Source organism: Notamacropus eugenii, chromosome 2 (genome assembly GCF_028372415.1).
Source record: "Notamacropus eugenii isolate mMacEug1 chromosome 2, mMacEug1.pri_v2, whole genome shotgun sequence".
Taxonomy (NCBI): Eukaryota; Metazoa; Chordata; class Mammalia; order Diprotodontia; family Macropodidae; genus Notamacropus; species Notamacropus eugenii.
Window position 1 is genome coordinate 416,821,731 of NC_092873.1, and position 20,497 is coordinate 416,842,227.

The 20,497-nt window shown below is 37.1% G+C and overlaps 1 protein-coding gene across 2 annotated transcripts in view; it reads right to left on the reverse strand.

Moving 5' to 3' along the window:
* Nucleotides 1-1,695: 1,695 nt before the first annotated feature.
* The window catches only part of IARS2 (isoleucyl-tRNA synthetase 2, mitochondrial), a 68,864-nt gene continuing 50,062 nt past the window's right edge, over nt 1,696-20,497 (reverse strand). For both annotated transcript variants that reach the window (XM_072647802.1, XM_072647803.1), the window contains 6 exons: nt 16,836-16,967; nt 15,900-16,006; nt 14,873-15,018; nt 6,536-6,726; nt 5,490-5,634; nt 1,696-2,243 (listed from right to left, as the gene is read on the reverse strand). In XM_072647802.1, coding sequence (XP_072503903.1) covers nt 2,113-2,243; nt 5,490-5,634; nt 6,536-6,726; nt 14,873-15,018; nt 15,900-16,006; nt 16,836-16,967 — 852 coding nt within the window. In that variant the 3' untranslated portion in view covers nt 1,696-2,112. The remainder of the gene's footprint in view (nt 2,244-5,489; nt 5,635-6,535; nt 6,727-14,872; nt 15,019-15,899; nt 16,007-16,835; nt 16,968-20,497) is intronic.

Below are 20,497 nucleotides of genomic sequence, written 5' to 3' on the forward strand. Positions count from 1 at the left end.
TGTGCCTCTTTTTGGCATAGATTTTTAAGGTGTTCTTTTCTTTAGTATTTTTTGTCTTTTTTACCAAACTGTTGGCTTTTTTCATATTTTTGTATCATTCTCATTTGTTTTCTCAATTTTTCCATTAACTTTCATTTTTAAAATCATTCTTGAGCTCTTCCAGGAATTCTTTTATCTTCCCTGTCACTATAGTAACTTTCTATGTTCACGTTCTTTTTCTTGTTATTTGCTCAGTTTTTTCCAACCTGTTTCTTAACTTTTACCTCTGTATCAAAGTGAACCCTGCTCCTAGGATGGGGGAGGCATTGTCCCAAGCTTCAGAGTTTTCTTGCCACTCAAATCTAGTTCTGGAGGGGAGGTGTAAATTTTCAGGTCTCAAATCTAGTTTTTTGCAGGGGGGCAGTCTGTAAATTTTCAGGTCAAGTAAAGGACAGGTGTAGTCACTGTTCTTCCCTGTGCTGTGATCTGTGAGTGACCACAAGCACTTTTGTCTATCCTGGAACTGTGACCACGGTTCCCACTTCCCAGTGGCCACAAGCTGTGATGTACTGATGCTCCTCCTTGCCCTGAAGCTGTGACCTGGATCCACATATGGATAATACAAGGGTCTTGCACACCGTGCCAGCAAAAGGACTCCTGTACCATCTGTGGGTGGAGAGGAGAGCTCCAGAAACTGCTGCTGCTGCCACTGATTCAGTCACTCACAAGGCCTACTGATGGTTTGATTGTGTCTGACCTGTGCTTGACTGTGTTCCACTCTCACCCTGCAGACCTTCTAAGTTGTCTTGGGCTAGAAAACTCCATCACTCCATCTTTTGTGGGTTCTGCCATGCCAGAATTTGTTTTGAGGCATTAAGGTTGGGTTTTTTGGGAGAGCTCAAGTGAGTTTCTGTCATCTTGGCTCTCCCTCCCTCCCACCAGTTCTTAAAAGACAATCTTTTGAGTCATAAAGTTATTACAATCTGAATTACTACTGATGAAATAAATTATTTCAAGTATTGAAAAAGCTGTTCAAATGTACCCAGAAGTGACAGATAAGATGTAAAGACCCTTTAAAGGCCCTAGATATGTCTCATAAGTGTGTCACATGGAATTTCACTTGCCCCTCTAAAATTTAAATAGTACCAAGTGCATATATTTGGCTTAGACTTGGTGTTAGAAAAACCTAGAATCAAATCTCACCTCAGACTATCTACATTCATGGACAAATCAAGTATCCCTAAGACTACTTCTTCATCTGTAAAAATGGGGATGGGTAATATCTCTTAAGATTTGCCTCATGAGGCTATCCAATAATAATGTACATTGTCTACATAAATGTCAGGTATTATTGGAGAGAATTAAGATACAGAAGCACCTTTTTTTTTTTTCTGAGTTTTTATCTTTGAACCTATACTTCAGAACCTCATTGTGGCATTCTCAGGGGCTGTGTCAATACAGCACATAGGTTTGGCCAGATTCTACAAAGGAAGGGCTTTGGGATCAGGTCTGTGGCAGATCATGCATATCTGTCCCTCTGAAAACCAGGGGATTGAAGAACCAAGATGGCTATCAGGTGACATTTTTGGCTATAGCAGTCCATTATGATGGTTTTCTAAGGTAGGAAAGGAACTGTGATCTTCAATGAAAAGAGTCATGCTAATAAAATTAGTGAACTTTGAAATAAATATAATTTCACAACAAATTCAACAATGGTATTCTTCAAACAGAGCTTTATTTTCAGAGATAACTCTGAACACTTTTGTTAGAAGAAAATATTTACAAAATATAAAGCATTCTCAATTGACCTACATCTGAAGGCAGTTTGTGGTTGCCAGTCAAGATCTGACCATGTTTAGTTTTTATATGAAAATTTTAGTCACATGAAATATTTATAAATACTGTGATTTTCACTTTCACCATCATCTGTATCTTCCATTTCACTGGAAAAATATTCCAAAATCTAGACAATGACTCAAAGAGTTGTTCAAGCATGAGCATATAATCTCTCAAAATTTTGTTCCTTATCATTACCCTCACTGACCAATCCAGATAAGGTACTAGGAATTTCAAAGCCAGAAGCTTTTTGCTTTCATATAAAGAGTGTTTTACTTTGTTAATTAGCTTTTTCTTTCAAGCAGTAACTTCAGTGCAACGGGGGCAAAGTTGGTTTGAAGACTCAGCTGTGTACTTCCAACAGCGGGGACATTTTTCTTTGGTAGCTGGTATGACAAAAACTTTATATGAAGTCTCTTCACGAATTCCTATAAATGGAAAATAGATGGTAGAATTACTGATAGCATATTTCAGTAATGACATATCTCCCTAAAAATGGATCCACTCTGCTGTCATGATGGAGCAGAAGATATTGAAAACATGGGTCTAGAAAAGGAGGTTGGGGTAGACAGACAGTGAGAGCAAAACCAATTCAAGTGGCGCCAAGATGGCAAGGACAAAAGAAAAACTTCCAGCAAGCAAACTGAACAGCTATTCTTTGGAGAATTTAGGAGAAAAACTTGGGGGAGAATGGCATGTAAGAGATGAAGGGATGATGCCTATCGGTGGCAGAAATATCCTCACAAGACCTTAAGTTACATAAGCAGAAAGACATCAAACTGCATTATAAGCCAGGCTAGGCAGTTACCCGTCTTCTGAGGAGAGACCCACAACCAAGTTTCAAGGAAATAAGAAGTTCAGCAGTAGGAACAGCTTAAGGGAGTAAGGAAGATTCCTGACTAGCCTTTATTTTCTAGTATTTCTCATACTATCTAAAAAATTTCAGACACTTTAAGAAGATTGTTTTGAGCTACTAAGGAATATCACTCTTATCCAACAGTCATTTCCATAGGACTATGAAGCAAATTTAATTTTTCTTCCTAGTATCTAGATGACAATCCTCACTGAGGTAAAGGGACTTTTGATTAAAGCTATATCTTTTCAGTTCACCTAAGTTTATAGCCCCAGTGTCATTCTCAATGGCTCACTCTCACCTTATATATTCAATCAACTACCCAATCTTGTCATTTCAATCTCTAGATCTTTTTTTGCATCAGGCCTCCTTCCCCCCAGCACGTGTCTCCCCCCGCATTACTTGTCACATCGATAATTCAAGAGCCCTCATTATTGGCCTTCCTGCCTCACATCTCTCCTCACTCCAATTGATTTTCCATGTATCAGACCAAACAGATTTTCCAAAGCTCAAATCAGACCATGTCACTTCCTTTTCAAACTTCTCTGAGAATCAAATGTGAAAGCACCCTTGAGATGCTGTGGAGAGCCACTGAGAAGGCAGCAGCAAGACCATAATGACTGAACTGTTGGGAATGTGAAGGGGATTAATAACCAAGGCTAGAAAGACAGCTAGGGGGCAAAGGGGACAGAGTGCCAGGCCTAGGGTCAGGAAGACCAGAGTTCAAATCCAACTTCAGAAACATACTAGCTCTGGGACCCTGGGAAAGTCACTTAACCCTGTTTGCCTCAGTTTCCTCATCTGTAAAATGAACTGGAGAAGAAAATGGCAAACCACTCCAGTACCTCTGCCAAGAAAACCCCAAACAGGGTTGCAAAGAATCAAACACGACTGAAACAACTCAACAACTATGATAATGACAAAATAGAAAGGCAAGGTTGTAAAAGCCACACTGCTGTTGATATTCGATCTGAGAAGTAATATTCAAGTAGCAAATTACTCATGGTAGTTTATAAGGTAGGGAAATGCACGGTCAGATATGCACTCTTGGAATATCATTTTGTCAGCAATATGGACGTTGGATCACAGTGGAGAAACCTGAGGAAGAAAGATCAACTAAGAGGCTATTAAAATAATCCAGGAGAGAGATGAGGCAGGAATGACAAGATTTAAAACAAGGATGACAATGAGGCTGTCAGCCTTAAGGACAACCTCAGTGTACTGAAATGAAGAAGGGGGTAGGTTTGGGGAGATTAACAATGAGCTTCAGACATGTTAAGCCTGTGATGCCTATATCTAAAGGGCATCAAAAGATGTGCAATTGGAATACAGAAGAAATTAACATTTAGAATTATCCTATGGCAATATGATCCTTACACCCATGAGAACTAATGAGATCACTAAGTGAATAAGTGTAGCAAGAAAAGAGAAGACGACTCATCCTCTTGGGGTTCACTCACAGTTAAGGGCACATTATGAATGATTAACAAGAAAATGAGACTAAGAATTAGTGATCAAGTGTTGCTGTTCAGCAGTTTCAGTCACATTTGACTCTGTGACCCCATTTGGTGTTTTCTTGGCAGAGATGGTGGTTTCCCATTTCCTTCTCCAACTCACTTAACAGATGAAGAAACTGAGGCAAATAGGGTTAAGTGACCTGCCCAGGGTCATACAGCTAGTCAGTGTCTAAGGCCAGATTTGAACTCAGGAAGATGAGTCTTCCTGACTCCAGGCCTGGCTTTATCCACTGTGTCAACCAGCTGCCCCTAGTGGTCAACTAGATAGGAGAATAAAAGGTTTATCAGGAAAACCCCCAAAATAAGTGTATATAGGAGGAGAGGGTAATCAACGTCAAATGCTGCAAAGATGTCAAAAAGGATTGAGAAAGATCTGGCCACTGGGGAGTGGCTGAACAAATTGTAGTATGTGAGTGTGATGGATACTACTGTGCAACAATAAATGATGACCTGGTTGTTTTTAGAAAACCATGGAAAGACTTGCATGAAGTAATGAAGAATGGAAAGAGCAGAACCAAGAGAACACTGTACACAGCAACAGCAGCACTGTTCAAAGAACAGCTGTGAATGACTCTGCAATCAACTGCAAAGGCCCTATGAGGAAAGAGGCTATCCACATCCAGAGACAGAGCTGACGAACAGAAGGGTGGATAGTGTAGTTTTATACACATATAGACATATCTGTGTTTAATGGTGGCCTTCTCTAGTGTGGTATGGGGCGGGTGGGAAGGGGTGTAGAAAAAAATTAAAAAGTGCACAGCAGAGAAAAAAGAAAACTCATAAGGAAGCCCAGAAAAGGAGGGTAGCTTTGAAAACAACATGTTGTATTTACTACTTAGCTTTACAAAAAAAGTGAACACTGTGAAATGGAGATTTCCTCTTTTCATAATGAATCTTTTTTCTGTGCTAATGTATGTGGACATTTTTTTGTCCTTTTGTATTTAAATTAAAAATTTATAAAATTGTTTTTAAGAAAAGACATAATTGGTAGCTTTGGAGAAAACAGTTTCATTTGAATAATACAACCACATCGCAAGCCTCACAAGCAAATAAAAAGATCCTCTGAGGTCTTTTCTTCTATACCTCTTAATAGGCTATTATCAGTAATATATAGTCCAACCACACTGTTATAATTTCCATGGTAGAAGAATATGCTTCAAATTCTTAAAAATATTTAAGATGAGACTTAAAATGACAATTTTTTTTGGAATAAAACCTTATTAAATTTGGAGACTACCAATAATAATCCAATTTTACACAGGATTTGAGTCCCATCTCTTGCTACCTGTATTTCATGCTCTTACCTTCAATGTCGATTAGATAGCTTCCCTGAAGTTCGATGGCCCCCACAGGGATTGCTATGGGATCTTGAGCCAACAGAGACGTTTGTGAAGCCATCATCAGTTCATTTAGTTGAGACAAACCAGAAGTTTTCTGATCATCCAGCATCTAAAAGTAAGTATTTGACATGGTCACTAACTAAACTACAGTGATTTAAAAGTTCTTTTTAATATTTGCTGAGTACAGAGGAAAACAATGAACTCCAGACATTCTTTTGGTTGGGTCTATGCCTTTGAAAATAATAACATCCTGTGCTCATTCTAAAGAATATATCAGTTATTACTAATACTAAAGACTTAAATCAAATATAGTTCCACTTAATTTCCTAGTATGAACAAATCAGCATATCAGTTACACCCTAAGAAACATCCCCCCCCTCTTCCCCAACAGTGATCACTGGAGCAATCTGACATGATATAGGTCCTTCCTGAGGTTTATCAGTGACTGGGTTTTATAATTACCGAAATTGTGAAAATTAACAAATTCACAATTTTTCATTCTATTTGAGATCTTAAACTAGATCTTTAAATTAATATATAATCTCTTTATTAAAGAATATTCTTTCTGACAGATCAACAGTAATATTTTTTCTACCTGTTTCTACCTCTCATTGAGGTACAATGAAAAATTGAAAGTCATTTAAATACTCACTTTTAAAATGGAATTTAACCTTAAGAGTGCAAAGAGGGTTACAACATTTCCTAAGAATTGTCTGGATAATAAAACTGGAAAAATTTAAATGTACAGACAGGCAATCCCATGGAAGTTAAGCAATTAAAGCAACTACAATATAGATTAACATCACACAAGAAAAGTAAAACTTGGAGCAGAACTGAGGTCTCCCAAATCCTAATTCATGAACAAAATTGTATTGGAATAGGAGTCCCAAGAAGTTCTTAAAATTAATTTCAAATGAAGTAACAGCAAACTTTTACCAATGAAGCAGTGAAGATTTATGGGATAGTTCAAAACACTATTATTTCAAAAGAAAGACTGATAGTCCACATACCTCCATAATTTCAAAGAGTAGGCCAGGATCGATCACAATGATAACATCATATTCCAAAGAATTCTTGCCAGGAATGCTTCCAAGAAATGCATCTCTCATTGTACATGCTGCATCCACTGCTTCCTCTAGTCCCGGTTTCTTCCAAATAGAACTTGTACTAATCCATCCAGAACGAAATACACTCTTGGGTTCTTGAAACAAAACAGATTTAATTTCAGATATAAGCCCTTTCATAAATTGCATTTATTCATGAACTTCATAATTATTACTGTGATCTATTCAACAGGTATTTGATAGGCAAGATAAGCTACATACATAGGTAAATATGATGCAAAATGGAATATGAGAATGCACAGATCAGACCAATTGGAGAGAAATAGCTTTCCTATTGAGAAAATCAGAAAAAACCTCTTATGAAGGAGGTAGGTAGAATATGAAACGGCAGAGATGAGCTTGAGATATTCATCTAAAAATGCTAATACATTAGTGAAGGAACTGGATCATATTATTACTGACATTCTCAATGAAAACAACAAACCAAATTAGCTGCAGTTAAATGGAAAAATGATTCATGGACTTTACCGAACAAAGTGAATAAAAAAACTGTTTTTAAGGTGCTGATAAGCAACCAGAATCATCACTTCAAGGGATTCTTGGTCACCTGTAAAGGCCATTAAGAAATGAGTCTTCTGAACCAACCTCTGTTGTCAATTATAAAGAAAGGAATTCTATAAAGAACTTGACAAAATTCTCCAACCTTATTTCAAATTGAAGGATCAAAAGGGGAAAGAGTGAAAAATATTGTTGGGGATGAAGAAATATGAACTCCTTACCTGGATGTTACATCTCAGTACCAGATATTAGAAAACAGAAATATCACTTAAGAAAATGAAACTGGGAAGCAAGGTTGGACTGGACAAAGAAAATAGAAAAGAAACAGAACTGAAGGCATCACAAAGAATGCAATTTACATAAGATCTATTGCCCATAAAAGACAAATGAAAAGCTATCTGTAACTACTGACTCACAACTATTTTCCCCATAACTGAAAATCCTTATAAAAATCCATAAATCAGGAGTTTTTAATCTGAAGTCTATGAACCTTAAAAAAATTACATGGGGCAGAGCCAAGATGGCAGAGTAGAAAGATGGACTTGCTGTAGCTCTCCCCCCATAGCCCGTAAAATGCCTGTAAAAAATAACTCTAAAAAAATTCTAAAGCAGCAGAAGCCACACAAGAACAGAGTGAAAGAGATTTCCAGCTCAAGACAGCTTGGAAGGCAGACAGAAAAGGTCTATCACACCAGGCTCAGAGCGGAGCGGAGCCTAGCCTTGGCCATGATGCATGGCATGGACAGGACTGAAGCAGACTTCAGGGTGCGGAATCATGGGTAGCAGCTGCAGTTCCCAGACATCTCAACCCACAAATGCCAATGGCAGCTTCAAAGGTCAGTGAGAAAACTCTTTCACCCAGGTGAGAGGGGTGTGCACTCTGATCCCAGTCCCAGGGCAGCAGCCACTGCAGCAGCAGCGTTCACTTTTGGAGCCCTTGGCCTAAAGACCCTGGAGGAAGCAAGCTGCTGATCTGGGTCTAAGTGTGGTGCTGAGTGGTGGTGCTGGGGTGAGGAGGAGTACTGCCGTGGTGGAGCTGGTAGAGGTTCTGGAGAGGGAATCCTACTCACAGATGCTGGGCAGAAAAGAATGGTTGTGGTTGCTCCCAGACCAGAGTACAGCCCAGGAGAGGAGGAAACTCCTCTCCCTTGATTGTGCCACCTTGGAGGAACTGAGAACTTACAGGTTCCTAGAGTATAAACCCTCTACTTGACAAAGGACTCAAAAGTCAAGTAACTGGCTAAGAAAATGCCAAAAAAAGGGGAAAAAAAATAAGACTATAGAAGGTTACTTTCTTGGTGAAAAAGTATTTTCTTCCATCCTTTCAGAGGAGAAAAGAACAAAGCATACCATCAGAGGAAGATATAAAAGTCAAGGCTTTTGCATCCAAAATCTCCAAAAAAATATGCAATGGTCTCAGGAGATGGAAGAGCTCAAAAAGCATTTTGAAAATCAAGTAAAAGGGGTGGAGGAAAAATTGGGGAGAGAAATGAGAGAGATGCAAAAAAAATCATGAAAAGTGAGTCAACAGCTTGCTAAAGGAGATCCAAAAAAATGCTGAAGAAAATAACACCTTGAAAAATAGACTAACCCAAATGGCAAAAGAAGTCCAAAAAGCCAATGAGGAGAAGAATGTTTAAAAAGCAGAATTATCCAAATAGAAAAGGAGGTTCAAAAGCTCACTGAAAAAAATAGTTCTTTAAAAATTAGAATGGAGCAGATGGAAGCTAATGACTTTATGAGAAACCAAGAAATTACAAAACAAGACCAAAAGACTGAAAAAGTAGAAGGCAATGTGAAAAATATCTCATTGGAAAAACAACTGACCTGGAAAACAGATCCAGGAGAGATAATTTAAAAATTACTGGTCTACCTGAAAACCATGATCAAAAAAGAGTCCACACATCATCTTCCAAGAAATTATCAAGGAAAACTGATACTCCAGAACTAGAGGGCAAAAGAGAAATGGAAAGAATTCACTGTTCACCTCCCGAAAAAGAACCAAAAAGAAAAACTAGGAATATAGCAGCCAAATTCAAGAGTTCCTAGGTCAAGGAGAAAATATTACAAGCAGCCAGAAAGAAACAATTCAAGTATTGTGGAAATAAAATCAAGATAACACAGGATTTAGCAGCTTCTACACTAAGGGATCGAAGGGCTTTGAATATATTCCAGAGGTCAAAGGAGAGAGGATTAAAACCAAGAATCACCTACCCAGAAAAACTGAATATACTTCAGGGGAAAAAATGGAATTTCAATGAAAGAGAGGACTTCCAAGAATTCATGTTGAAAAGATCAGAATAGAAAATTTGACTTTCAAATACAAGAATCAAGAGAAACATGAAAAAGTAAACAGGAAAGAGAAGCCTTAGGGAACTCATTAAAGTTGAACTGTGTACATTCCTACATGGAAAGATGTTGTTTGTAACTCATGAGACCTTTTTTAGTATGAGGGTAGTTAGAAGGAATATATATATGTAGGTGAGTATGTGTATGTATATATGTATATATGTGTAGGTATGCATATGTACATGTGTGTATGTGTATATATGTATATATACATAGAGGGCACAGGGTGAGCTGAATATGAAGGCAGTTTACCTAAAAAAATAAAACTTACTGTTGAATGGAATGTACTAGGAGTAAGAGAAAGGGAGAAGTAGAATGTAGCAAATCATCTCACATACAAGAAGGAAGAAAGAGCTTTTACAATGGAGGGAAGAGGGGGAAGATGATGAAAGGAAATAATTGAGCCTTACTCTCATGAGACTTGGCTTAAGGAGGGAATAATACACACGCAATTTGGAGATGGAAATCTATTTTACCCTGCAGGAAGGCAAGGGGGAAGGGGATCGGAGAGGGAAGATAACAGAAGGGATACTGGGGAAAGGGATAATCAGAAGCAAATACTATTGTGGGAGGGCAGGTCAAGGGAGAGAATGGAATAAATGAAGGGCAAGATAGGATAGAGGGAAATGTGGTTAGTCTTTTACAACATAAATATTATGGAGGGGCAGCTAGGTGGTGCAGTGTATAGAGTACCAGTGCAGGAGTCAGGAGGACCTGAGTTCAAATCTCACCTCAGACACTTGACACTCACTAGCTGTGTGACCTTGAGCAAGTCACTTAACCCCAATTGCCTCATCCTGGGTCATCTCCAGTCATCCTGATGAATATCTGGTCACTGGATTCAGAAGGTTCTGGAGGAGAAGTGAGGCTGGTGACCTGCACAACCCTCCCTCACTCAAAACAAAGTCAAGCGCAAGTCATGTCATTATTTCTCTGATGGCATGGTCTTCTTCGGCAACAAAGGATGAATACACAAATATTATGGAAGTGCTTGTATGACCTATATTGAATTGCTTGTTTTCTCAATGAGGGTAGGTGAGAAGGGAGGGAGAGAATATGAAACTCAAAGCTTTAAGAATGAATGTTAAAAATTGTTTTACCATGCAGCTGGAAATTAAGCTATATAGGCAATGGAGTATAGAAATCTATTTTGCCCTACAGGAAAATAGAGGGGAAGAGGGATGAAAAAAAGGGTGAGTAATAGAAGGGAGGACAGACTGGAGGAAGGGGTGGATGGGGTTCATGCTGTCCTGGGGTGGTGGGTGGGGACAGATGGAGAGAAAATTTTGAATTCAAATTCTTGTGGAAGTGAATGTTAAGAACTGAAAAATAAATAAATTATATATTTTAAAAAATAAAAAAAACCAGCTATATTTAAAATGTACTTGGTTTCCTTTTTAATTCTATGAATTTTATTTTAAGCATTTAAAAATATTTTGAGAAGAGTCCAGAGGCTTCCTCAGACTGCCAAAGAAATCCAGAACCCAAAAAAAGATTAAGAATGCCTAGTCTATATACATCTTATATATATCCCTGATGAAAATATAAAGGAAAAGACTAGCTTACTTACATTTTTCTACAGAAGATCATATCTTTACAGTCAAATAATTGATGGGGAACTAAGGGGAGTATATGATTACACTGTTTACTGTTTGCTTATTACAAAAAAAGAGCCTATGAAAAATATATATTTGATCTTGTAGAAGAAAATATTATCTCAAAAGCTGTCTTCAAATCCCACACATATACTAAGGTCATATTAGATTTCTTAACAGATAAAACAAAAGTAGCAATTTTGTTCATTAAGCTTCTGATTAGTAATATCAGATGCGAAATAAAGCAGACCTAGGCTTGTCAAAGGTGTTTTTCACTGTCATAAAGGATATCCAGAACAAATTTCAAACAGAAAAGGAATCCATAGTGCTAGCAAGATATTCCAAATGCTCTTATTTGAAGATGATAATATGCAATTCACAAGACTCTGGGACTTTTTCGACAAGATAAGAAAGGAAAAACAAAGTGGATTCTATGTAGTTGTGAATCACAAAACACAATGATCTCCAAAGGACCTAAATTGTGGGCAACATGAAGGATAATGGTTAATCTAAGTAGACCTTAGTACAAAAACTATTATCAATCAACAAACATCTCTTAAGAATCCGCTATGTGTAGGAACTAGGCATGGTACTAAGGGTACTAAGGCAGAAGAGAAACTGTTACTGCTCTCAAGGAGCATCTATCCTCACAGGAGATAATGTGCACATGAACAGATGTGTGTACACAACACAAAAGAGACACAAAGTAAACTGGGGGTAGGGGGAAGGAAAGAGATTGGCATCTGGGGAGATCAAGAAAGACTTCACCAAGAAGTTCGTACCTGAGCCAAGTCTTAAGGGGCGAAGCCTGGAGAGAGTATATTCACATCTATGAATATGGATGATAATTTAGTAAAAGAGACTGAGGAAAAGGATCAAAAAGGCAGGAGGAAAATCAAGATACAGCAGTTCAAAAAACACTGAGAAGAGTATCAAAGAAAAGGTCATCAGCAGTGTCAAATACAGGGAAAAGGTCAGGAAAATGAAGACTGAAAAAAGGCCATTTGATTTAGTAATGGAGATTAAAAAGGTAATTCAGGGAGATCTTTGGAGAAGGGAAGAATTTATAACCAAACAAGAGATAGAAAATATTGAGAGATGTAAAATGGATAATTTTGATTATGTTAATGAAAAAGGTTTTACACAAACAAAACCAAAGCAACCAAGGTGAGAAGAAAGCAGAAAGCTGGGAAAAAAAATGTCGTAGCAAGTATTTCTGATGAAGGCCTCATTTCTCAAATATATAGAGAACTGAGTCAAATTTGTAAGAATACAAGTATCCCCCAATCAATAAATGGTGAAAGGATATAAACAGTCAATTATCAGAAGAAATCAAAGCTATCTCTAGTCACATGAAAAAATATTCTAAATCACTACTGATTAGAGAAATGTAAATTAAAGCAACTCTGAGGTATCATCAGACTGCTTAATATGACACAAAAGGAAAATAGTAAATCTGGGAGGGAAATGTGGGAAAATTGGGACACTAATATACTGCTAGTGGAACTGTAAACTCATCTAATTGTTCTGGAGAATAATTTGCAATTACGCTCAAAGGGCTACAAAACCATGCATACAACTTTGATCCAGCAATACCACTACTGGTTCTGTATCTCAAAGAGACTTTTAAGAAATGGAAAAAGACCTATTTGTACAAAAACATTTATAGCAGTTTTTTGTGGTAGCCATCAACTGGGGAAGGGCTGAACAAGTTCTGCAATATGACTGTGATGGAAAACCAGAAGAAATATGAGCAGAATGATTTCAGAAAAACTCGAATTTATATGAACTGATGCACAGTGAAGTGGGCAGAACCAGGAGAACAATACTGTACAATGCTCCACTGTAAATGACTTAGCTATTCTCTGCACTAAAACAATCCAAGACTATTTCAAAAGACTCACACTGAAAGAAAGAATGGATGGAGTCTGAATGCAGATCACGGCACACTATTTTTCATTTCCTTTGGGTGGGTGTGTGTTTTGATCTGTCTTCTTTCACATGACTAACATGGAAATGTGTTTGGCATGACTGCAATGAATAACCTATATCAAATTGTTTACCATCTCAAGAAGGGAGGAAGGCAGAGAATCTGTAATTCAAAATTTTTTAAAATGAATGTTAAAAGTTATTTTTGCATGTAACTGGGAAAAAATAAAATATTTTTAAAAAGGAAACATTTTTAGAAAAGCAGATTGTTTGAACACATAAAGAAAATAAGAGATATCAGATGGCAAGTCCAAGTCCTTTAAAAAGATCTATAAGAAGCCTCCTGTACTATTGAGTGGAGCAGGTTTTCTTACTCTAGAATTCATGAACTTGCTTTTAAAAATATTTTGATAACTATATTTCAGTATGACTGGTTTCATTTGTAATCCTATGTATTTCATTTCATGCATTTAAAAATGTGGTTCTGAAAAGGGGGTCCACAGGCTTCACTAGACTGCCAAAAGGGTTTTTAACACCCCAAAAGTTAAGAACCTCTGTTCTAGAGATTTTATATTAAGAGCATAGTAATGAATCAGACAGGATGAAGATGATGATAGTTGAAATTTACATAAGTGTTTTAAGGACTACAATATGCTCTAAACAAATTATAATTAGATCCTTATAATAATCCTCTAAGGTGGTTACTCTTAACTGAATTTTGCAGATGTCAAATCTGAGGTGCATAAAAATTAAGTGACTTGGCAAAATTTCATTCCAAAGCCTTGTCTGTTAACCCTAAGAAAATCACTTTGTCTCTGGGTCTCAGTTTCCTTATCAAAAAGATTAGGTAGGAGGCCTCTAACTCTAACATGTTATAAGTCTCTTAGACTAGATAATATATGTAGAAGTTTTCCATAAACTACAACGTACCATACAAACTTAAAGTATCAGAATTATCACTATCAATTTACTTCAGTTAAAAATGCAGAACTGTTTTACTTGTAATATAGAGAATTAAATAATAAAGCAGGTTAGATTTCCTTTAGAAATTGCCAGGCTCCTTTTATGACTTCAAATTGCTTCCAGAAACCAAAGTTAATCTTTCTAAAAAATATATCAATATTCTAGTGGTGCTGTGATATGTCTGTTAGACATGGAAAAAAAATATCTAAATATTTGAAAATGGTTGCCATATACACAGAGTAACAGAAAGGCTCCTAACAGATATAACTCCTAACAGGGAGTTATATCTCAATCAAGAAGAAGCTGGGTGGGTCCCAGAAAGTGGAAATCCCACAGTAAGTCACTCCACTGGTATGCATGTGATGAGGTGCTTCGGGTGCCCCCCTGTGGCAAACACGGGGAACAACATGAACAAGTCACACAGGACCAACAGGCATGAATAAGCTGGGATCTGCAATATTGGAAGAAAAATCCAAAACACTGAGATCTATGCAAGTTTTCAGTCTGAATAATCAAGAGGGTATTTTCTTGAAAAAACATAACCTCAACATAATCTCAATCTTTTTCTCTTGGAGGTTACCGGTAATCTGTGACAGACCAAAGCCCTGAATATAGGGAGAAAACTAACACGTACAATGTGGTTCTGAAATCCTTCTAGGTACAGCAGTGCAGACTGGTTAGTAAAGTCCTGACTAATACTACTCCTGGCCCCTCCCTTATCCTGGCTTTAGAGTTCTCACAGTACTTTTCATCATACAAGATCACGTTTGATCCTTACAATAACCCTGTGAGGCAGGCAAGGGTTGTTCCTAATCTAAGTCATTAAAACTCAAAGCTCTCTCTTGAAGACAACTAATTGATTATTTTCCATAAGCAGACCACTCCTCACCTTTCTCATAAGGTATGTGCTGGAACACCTCTTCAGCCAAATGAGGGAGAATGGGTGCAACAGAACGCACCATTACATCCAAAATCTCAGCTAATGCAGTCTGACACGAACGTCGTTTGGGATCCTTCTCTCTTTCACAATATAGCCTAAAGAAGAACAATGTATTCTGTGCTTAACGGTATTTCACAAACTATGACTATTTAGAGAGTGAGGTCAGCTTCTTATTAATCACAACCTTTATGCTTCCATTTGCCCCCTAAATAACAAATCAAACATTTTACTCATCATATTTACCCCTATTTAATCTCTAAAGTCATCTACAAATTCCGTGTTCTATAAAACTGACCACACCCTATCAGGAGCTGATTCTGGCTGGCCTGCTCCAAGCACAACGGGGCAAAGCTGCTCACTGCCCTTTCTATCTGAACTTCCTAATGAATGCACTTTTACTCTTTCCAGGTGCACATCTTCTTTACTATTCTTCATCTCATTCTCACTTTTAGCCAAAAGTCAGTTAATTCGTAGAGTGATGGTTAACCATTAAATGATAGTACTGCGTGCCAGCCTTTCTAGAGAGATCAAAAAGGTGCAGTAATCCATCATGTAGAGAACCTGTTCCCCTAGGACAACCCCTGCAACACCTCCAGATTTATGAGTATCAGTGGGCTTGGCCAGACTACCTCCATAGCAGAGTACTAGAGGAGGAGGACTGATCTGTAGGCCACCTACACCCTAACTTACTGAAAAAGTGAATAAATGAAGATCTGGTATACAACTTCTGAAAGGTGGCTGACAACTGTAAGACAATAAAATTGCCGTCTTTTAGTTTAAATGAGGAACCCTTGAATTTTGAGATGATGTCTGCTTCCATCATTCCTTCAGTATTCTCACTGAATTCCAGTTAGCAATAAAATGACAGTTTCTTTCTTTCTCAAGATATTCAATAAACACAGAAAGTACCAGGATAGATTCTTTAATATTAAATTAATAACTTAAAATACTACTTTAATGACTTAGGAATACATACCTATCTTTGATTATGCTGAAGTAAAAGTTAGAGAGTTGTCTAGGATAAAATGCTTGTAAATGCCGAACAACTTTTCCAAAATCGTACTGCTTATATGCGTCAGTAATCTGGGAGAAAGGCCAAAAAACATTAGTAGTGACATTCTAAGTAGCAATCATGAACCAAACAATGTTGCTTTTAGAAACTTTTGTCTGAAAAACTGAGATAATAACGTAAAAGGTTTCACTTATCTCATATCTTATGAATATGATCCTAATTTACATCTTAATAAGGAGTAAAAGATTATGTACATAAACACAAAGAGATGTTTATTGTTCTTTTGGGCATGCAAAGTGGTATGCACTGAACGAGGGAAAAAAATTTTAATGATAAAACTTTATTTTTGCCTTAAATGACAGATTTATTGCACCATTATTTCCCCCAATCAATAGAGAAAATGCAATGGGAGGTTCATCGCAAAATTACACCAATACACGTAGTGTACAGGTCAAAAGCACTCCAGGAAAAGTCACAGTAGCATTATCTCAGAAAAGTACCAGATTTTTTAAAGAAAATTTTCAAAGAGAAAGCATACAAATGGTCAATTATGAAGAAGTGTCTTTAAAAAAACAGACTGCTTTACTAAAAGACATACTGCTGAGAAACAAAGTGATTACTTAGCTTATTATATTCCTACCATAGAAAAAGTGACCTAAAGAGGAATAAAAAGCTGCTACTGTTTCAGAATGACACTTCTTTATCTGACAGAAAAAGAAGAGTTTTACCTAACACCAAAGCTCTAGGCCCTCCTAGAGAGAAAGATACTAATCCTAGAGAAACTAGACTAAAGAGATCCATCACTTAATGGCTGGAATTTTTATCCAGCCTCATAATACTTATACTGCTACATATATATGTTGCTGAAATCTTTCTGTTCATACTTAGTAAACGACATACCTTTTTCCCAAAATCTTGAAGTAAATGTAACATATACTGGTCTATAATATACATCTTTTGAAAGGGGACAGTATCTGTTTCTGGATTGAAATCAGCCACATTTCCCAGAAGAAAACGAAGTGTATTCCTAAGCTATAAAAGAAAATGTTAAATGTAGAGTATGAGTTCATTTTGTAATTGTTCATCATTTTTTCCCTTTTTCAGATTCTGAAATTAAAACCACCCCAAGATGAGCATATTTGCATATATGCTGTAAAATAAAAGGCTCAGATATGAAACTACAAATCTCTATTATGTAGCATTTGCTTTTCTTTTTAATTATGTAATAAATTTAACAAGTAACTTTCTAAGCTGTCCTGCTAGTCTGTGATTCCTTTTGGCCTTTCTTCACTTCTCATTTTTTTGGGGAAAGAGAGAGTTCTGGGAGAGAACCCTATTCCTAATTTCCCCATCTCTTCCACCTACTTCTTCTAGTGAAAAAGAAAACCACTGTAACAAATTTGCACAATCAAGCAAAACAAATTCTCACAGTGGCCATATGCTTTTCCTTCTGCATCTTGATTTGTAATCGCTTATTAATAAAAATTCATATTAAATATAAATACAACCAATTAAACTTGTTTACAACCATCTTTTCTCTACAAATGAGAAACTCCCAATATGGAAACCACTTCCATTGACGCAAATCAGCAAACTCTCTATAACTTATGCTGTTTGCCACTGAAAGATGAAGTAAGTTGTCCACTGTGATCCAGTCAATGTACATCTGAGAAAAGTCTTGACCCTAGACCTGACAACACTGTCTCTCTTGAAACAATATGTAAATAGCATAATTATTTTCCTTCAATATAATGTAAGCTCCTAGAGGGCACAGATTGTTTCATTTCTTTCTTAATGTGCCCTGGTATCTAGAATAATGCTTGGCACAGGGAAGGAAACTTTAAAATAGAATTTAAAATTTAAACTTAAAATTAAATTTTAAATGGAAATAATTAACTTCACCCTCCCCCCCAAAAAAACCCATAACTTTTCAAACATTTCCTTGAAGTCTCCTGTTTCTAGGGTTAGCTTCCTTTACATTATTTCATTAAGATTTTTTCCAAATTTTCTTATATTCTTCAAACCTATCAATCACTATAAATAGAATTATAGTATTCCCTTACCTTAATCACCACAATTAAACCATTCCCCCAATATTAGACTTTCAAGTTATTTTTATTTTTCTATAAGCACAAAAAAATGCTGCTAAAAAAAGTATGAGCAGATAATTTTTTTTATAACTATTACGGTTTGATACCAATAATAGAATTACTGAATTGATGGTAAAGATTATTTTTGTCATTTTTTAATGCACACTGACAGACTGCTTTCAAAAAATTTCTGATAGTTTGCAAACTGACTAGAATCAAATAAATATATCTGTTTTCTCTGCAGTTACCACCAGCACTGTTTCCTTCTTTTAATTATTTTGGTTAGTGTGATATTAAGAGTGATAGAATTGCCCTAAAAATTAGAGAAATGCAAATAAAGCAACTCTTAGTTTCTCCTTCACACTCATCAGACTGGCAAAGACGACAATAATGGAAAGTTACACACACTGGAGGCGGTGAGGGAAAAGAGGCACCTAAAGCATTGCTGCTGGGGCTATGAATGCGTCCGGCTATCCTGGAAAGCAATTTGGAGCGATGCTTCACAAATCCAGATGAATTGTCGATACCTTCTTTTCCACATAATTTTTATTATGGTTTTATCCAGTTCGTGAAAAAACCTTTGGATTTTGTATTAAATATGTAAATTAAGTTTTCACGGTTTTGTTGTTTTTACTCTATTGAGAATTCATGCATAAATACTGGATGTTCCTTCCAATTGTTAAAGTCTTTATTTCAGATATTATTTTAAAATTGTTCTAGTAGGGTCTTTGTATTTTTAAGCAAGGGAACTCCTCCCAAGTTTTATGGAAAACATTATATTCATAATAGCATACTGATTAAAATATGCTATTGGTGAAGTAGTAGAGTGCTGGATTTTAGGTCAGGACCATCTGAGTTTGAACCTTGCTCAAACCTGTACTTTATGACCTCTGGGCAAGTCCCTCTTTCAGCCTATTTTCTCATCTGTAAAATGGGAATCAAAGCACCTACTTTACACAGGGTTATTGTAAGGATCAAATGAAATAAAATATGTAAAACACTTTGCAAACCTTAAAGTGCTATATAAATATTGTCCATTATTATTAAAGAGAACATAAGGTCCAACTGTTCTTACTAGCCAACCAGAAAAAAGCATGAAGAATTGGTAAAGTGAAATGCTGGTCAAAAGCTGTCCCACAAAGGTTTAGGATATGTGTCTTGAACTCATATATCAAAATTATCTAAGATTCCCTGAAAGATATTACAGACGTAACTTTTTTGGGGAGTCTCTGATTAGTCTCAAGGACAGCAAAAAACTGGGAGATGCATGTTCAAGCAAGTCAGTCAGTAATTTACTTTGCCAAGAAGCATTTATCAGGCACTATGTATCAAACACTACGCTTAGCATTGGAGACACAAAGGTTTTAAAAAAAAAAAAAGTCCTCCTCTCAAGGCGCTTGCATTCCAATGAGAAACATATATGTAAATACCTAGGTGAATCTAAGACATGCAGAGTAAATAAAGGTGATCTCAAAAGCGAGAGCACTGGCTGTTGGAAGGACCAGGGAAGGCTTTCAGCAGAAGCAGGATTTCAGCTGAGTCTTGAAGGAAGCCAGGGAAACTCAAAAGTAGAGGTGAGGGAGCAGCACAATTTGGGCATAGAAAGAGCCCGTGCAGAGCTACGGGGAACAGCTAGTGCAAAAGCAGAGTGACAGGAAATAGAGTGATATATGTGTGGGACAGCAAGAAGACCAGGGTAGTTGATCACAGTCTGTGGAGTGGAGGAAAGGTTAGGGCATGAAGAACATAGATATCAGAGAACGGATTTCATATTTGGTCCTGGATGTGACAGGATTCCCTAGAGCTCCTTAAACAAGAAAATTACATGGCCAGACCTACGCTTTACAAAAGTCACCTCAACAGCTAAGCGAAAGATGAAATGGAGTGGGAAGAGACTAATCAGAAGCTACTGCAGCAGCCTAGCAAGAGGAGAGCAAGACCTGAATTATGAGTGAGCTGTAGGAGTGAAGAGCAAAGGATGCACATGAGAGATGTCGCAAAGGGAGAAAGAAGATTTGGAAACAGACTGCAGAAATGGTGCTGAGAAGAGTGAAGAGGCAAGACACACTGAGACTGTGAACCTGAAGCACCGGGAGTGTGATGGTGCCTTCAACAGCAACAGCACAGGACCTGGCACATAGGAGGCACGATGGAATGTTGCGGCATTATGTCGTTGTATTATTTCTTTTTTTAAATTTGTATCCCTAGGACTTGGCGTAGTTAAGACGCACATGTTTATTTATCTGCATGATTATTATGATTATGTTATACCTGGTAGTCTTAAGAGAGCTGCCTGCAACACTGAAAGGTTAAATGCTTTCCCCAGGGCTCACCTAACCAGCCAATATCAAAGGTGCTACTTACTTAGGTCAGGTCTTCCTGACTCTAAAGCGAGCTCTCTGTCTACTACATCATGCTGTCATCAGCACTGGGGGAATATCAATATTAAAAAGTGAGCCTCCATCAATTTGG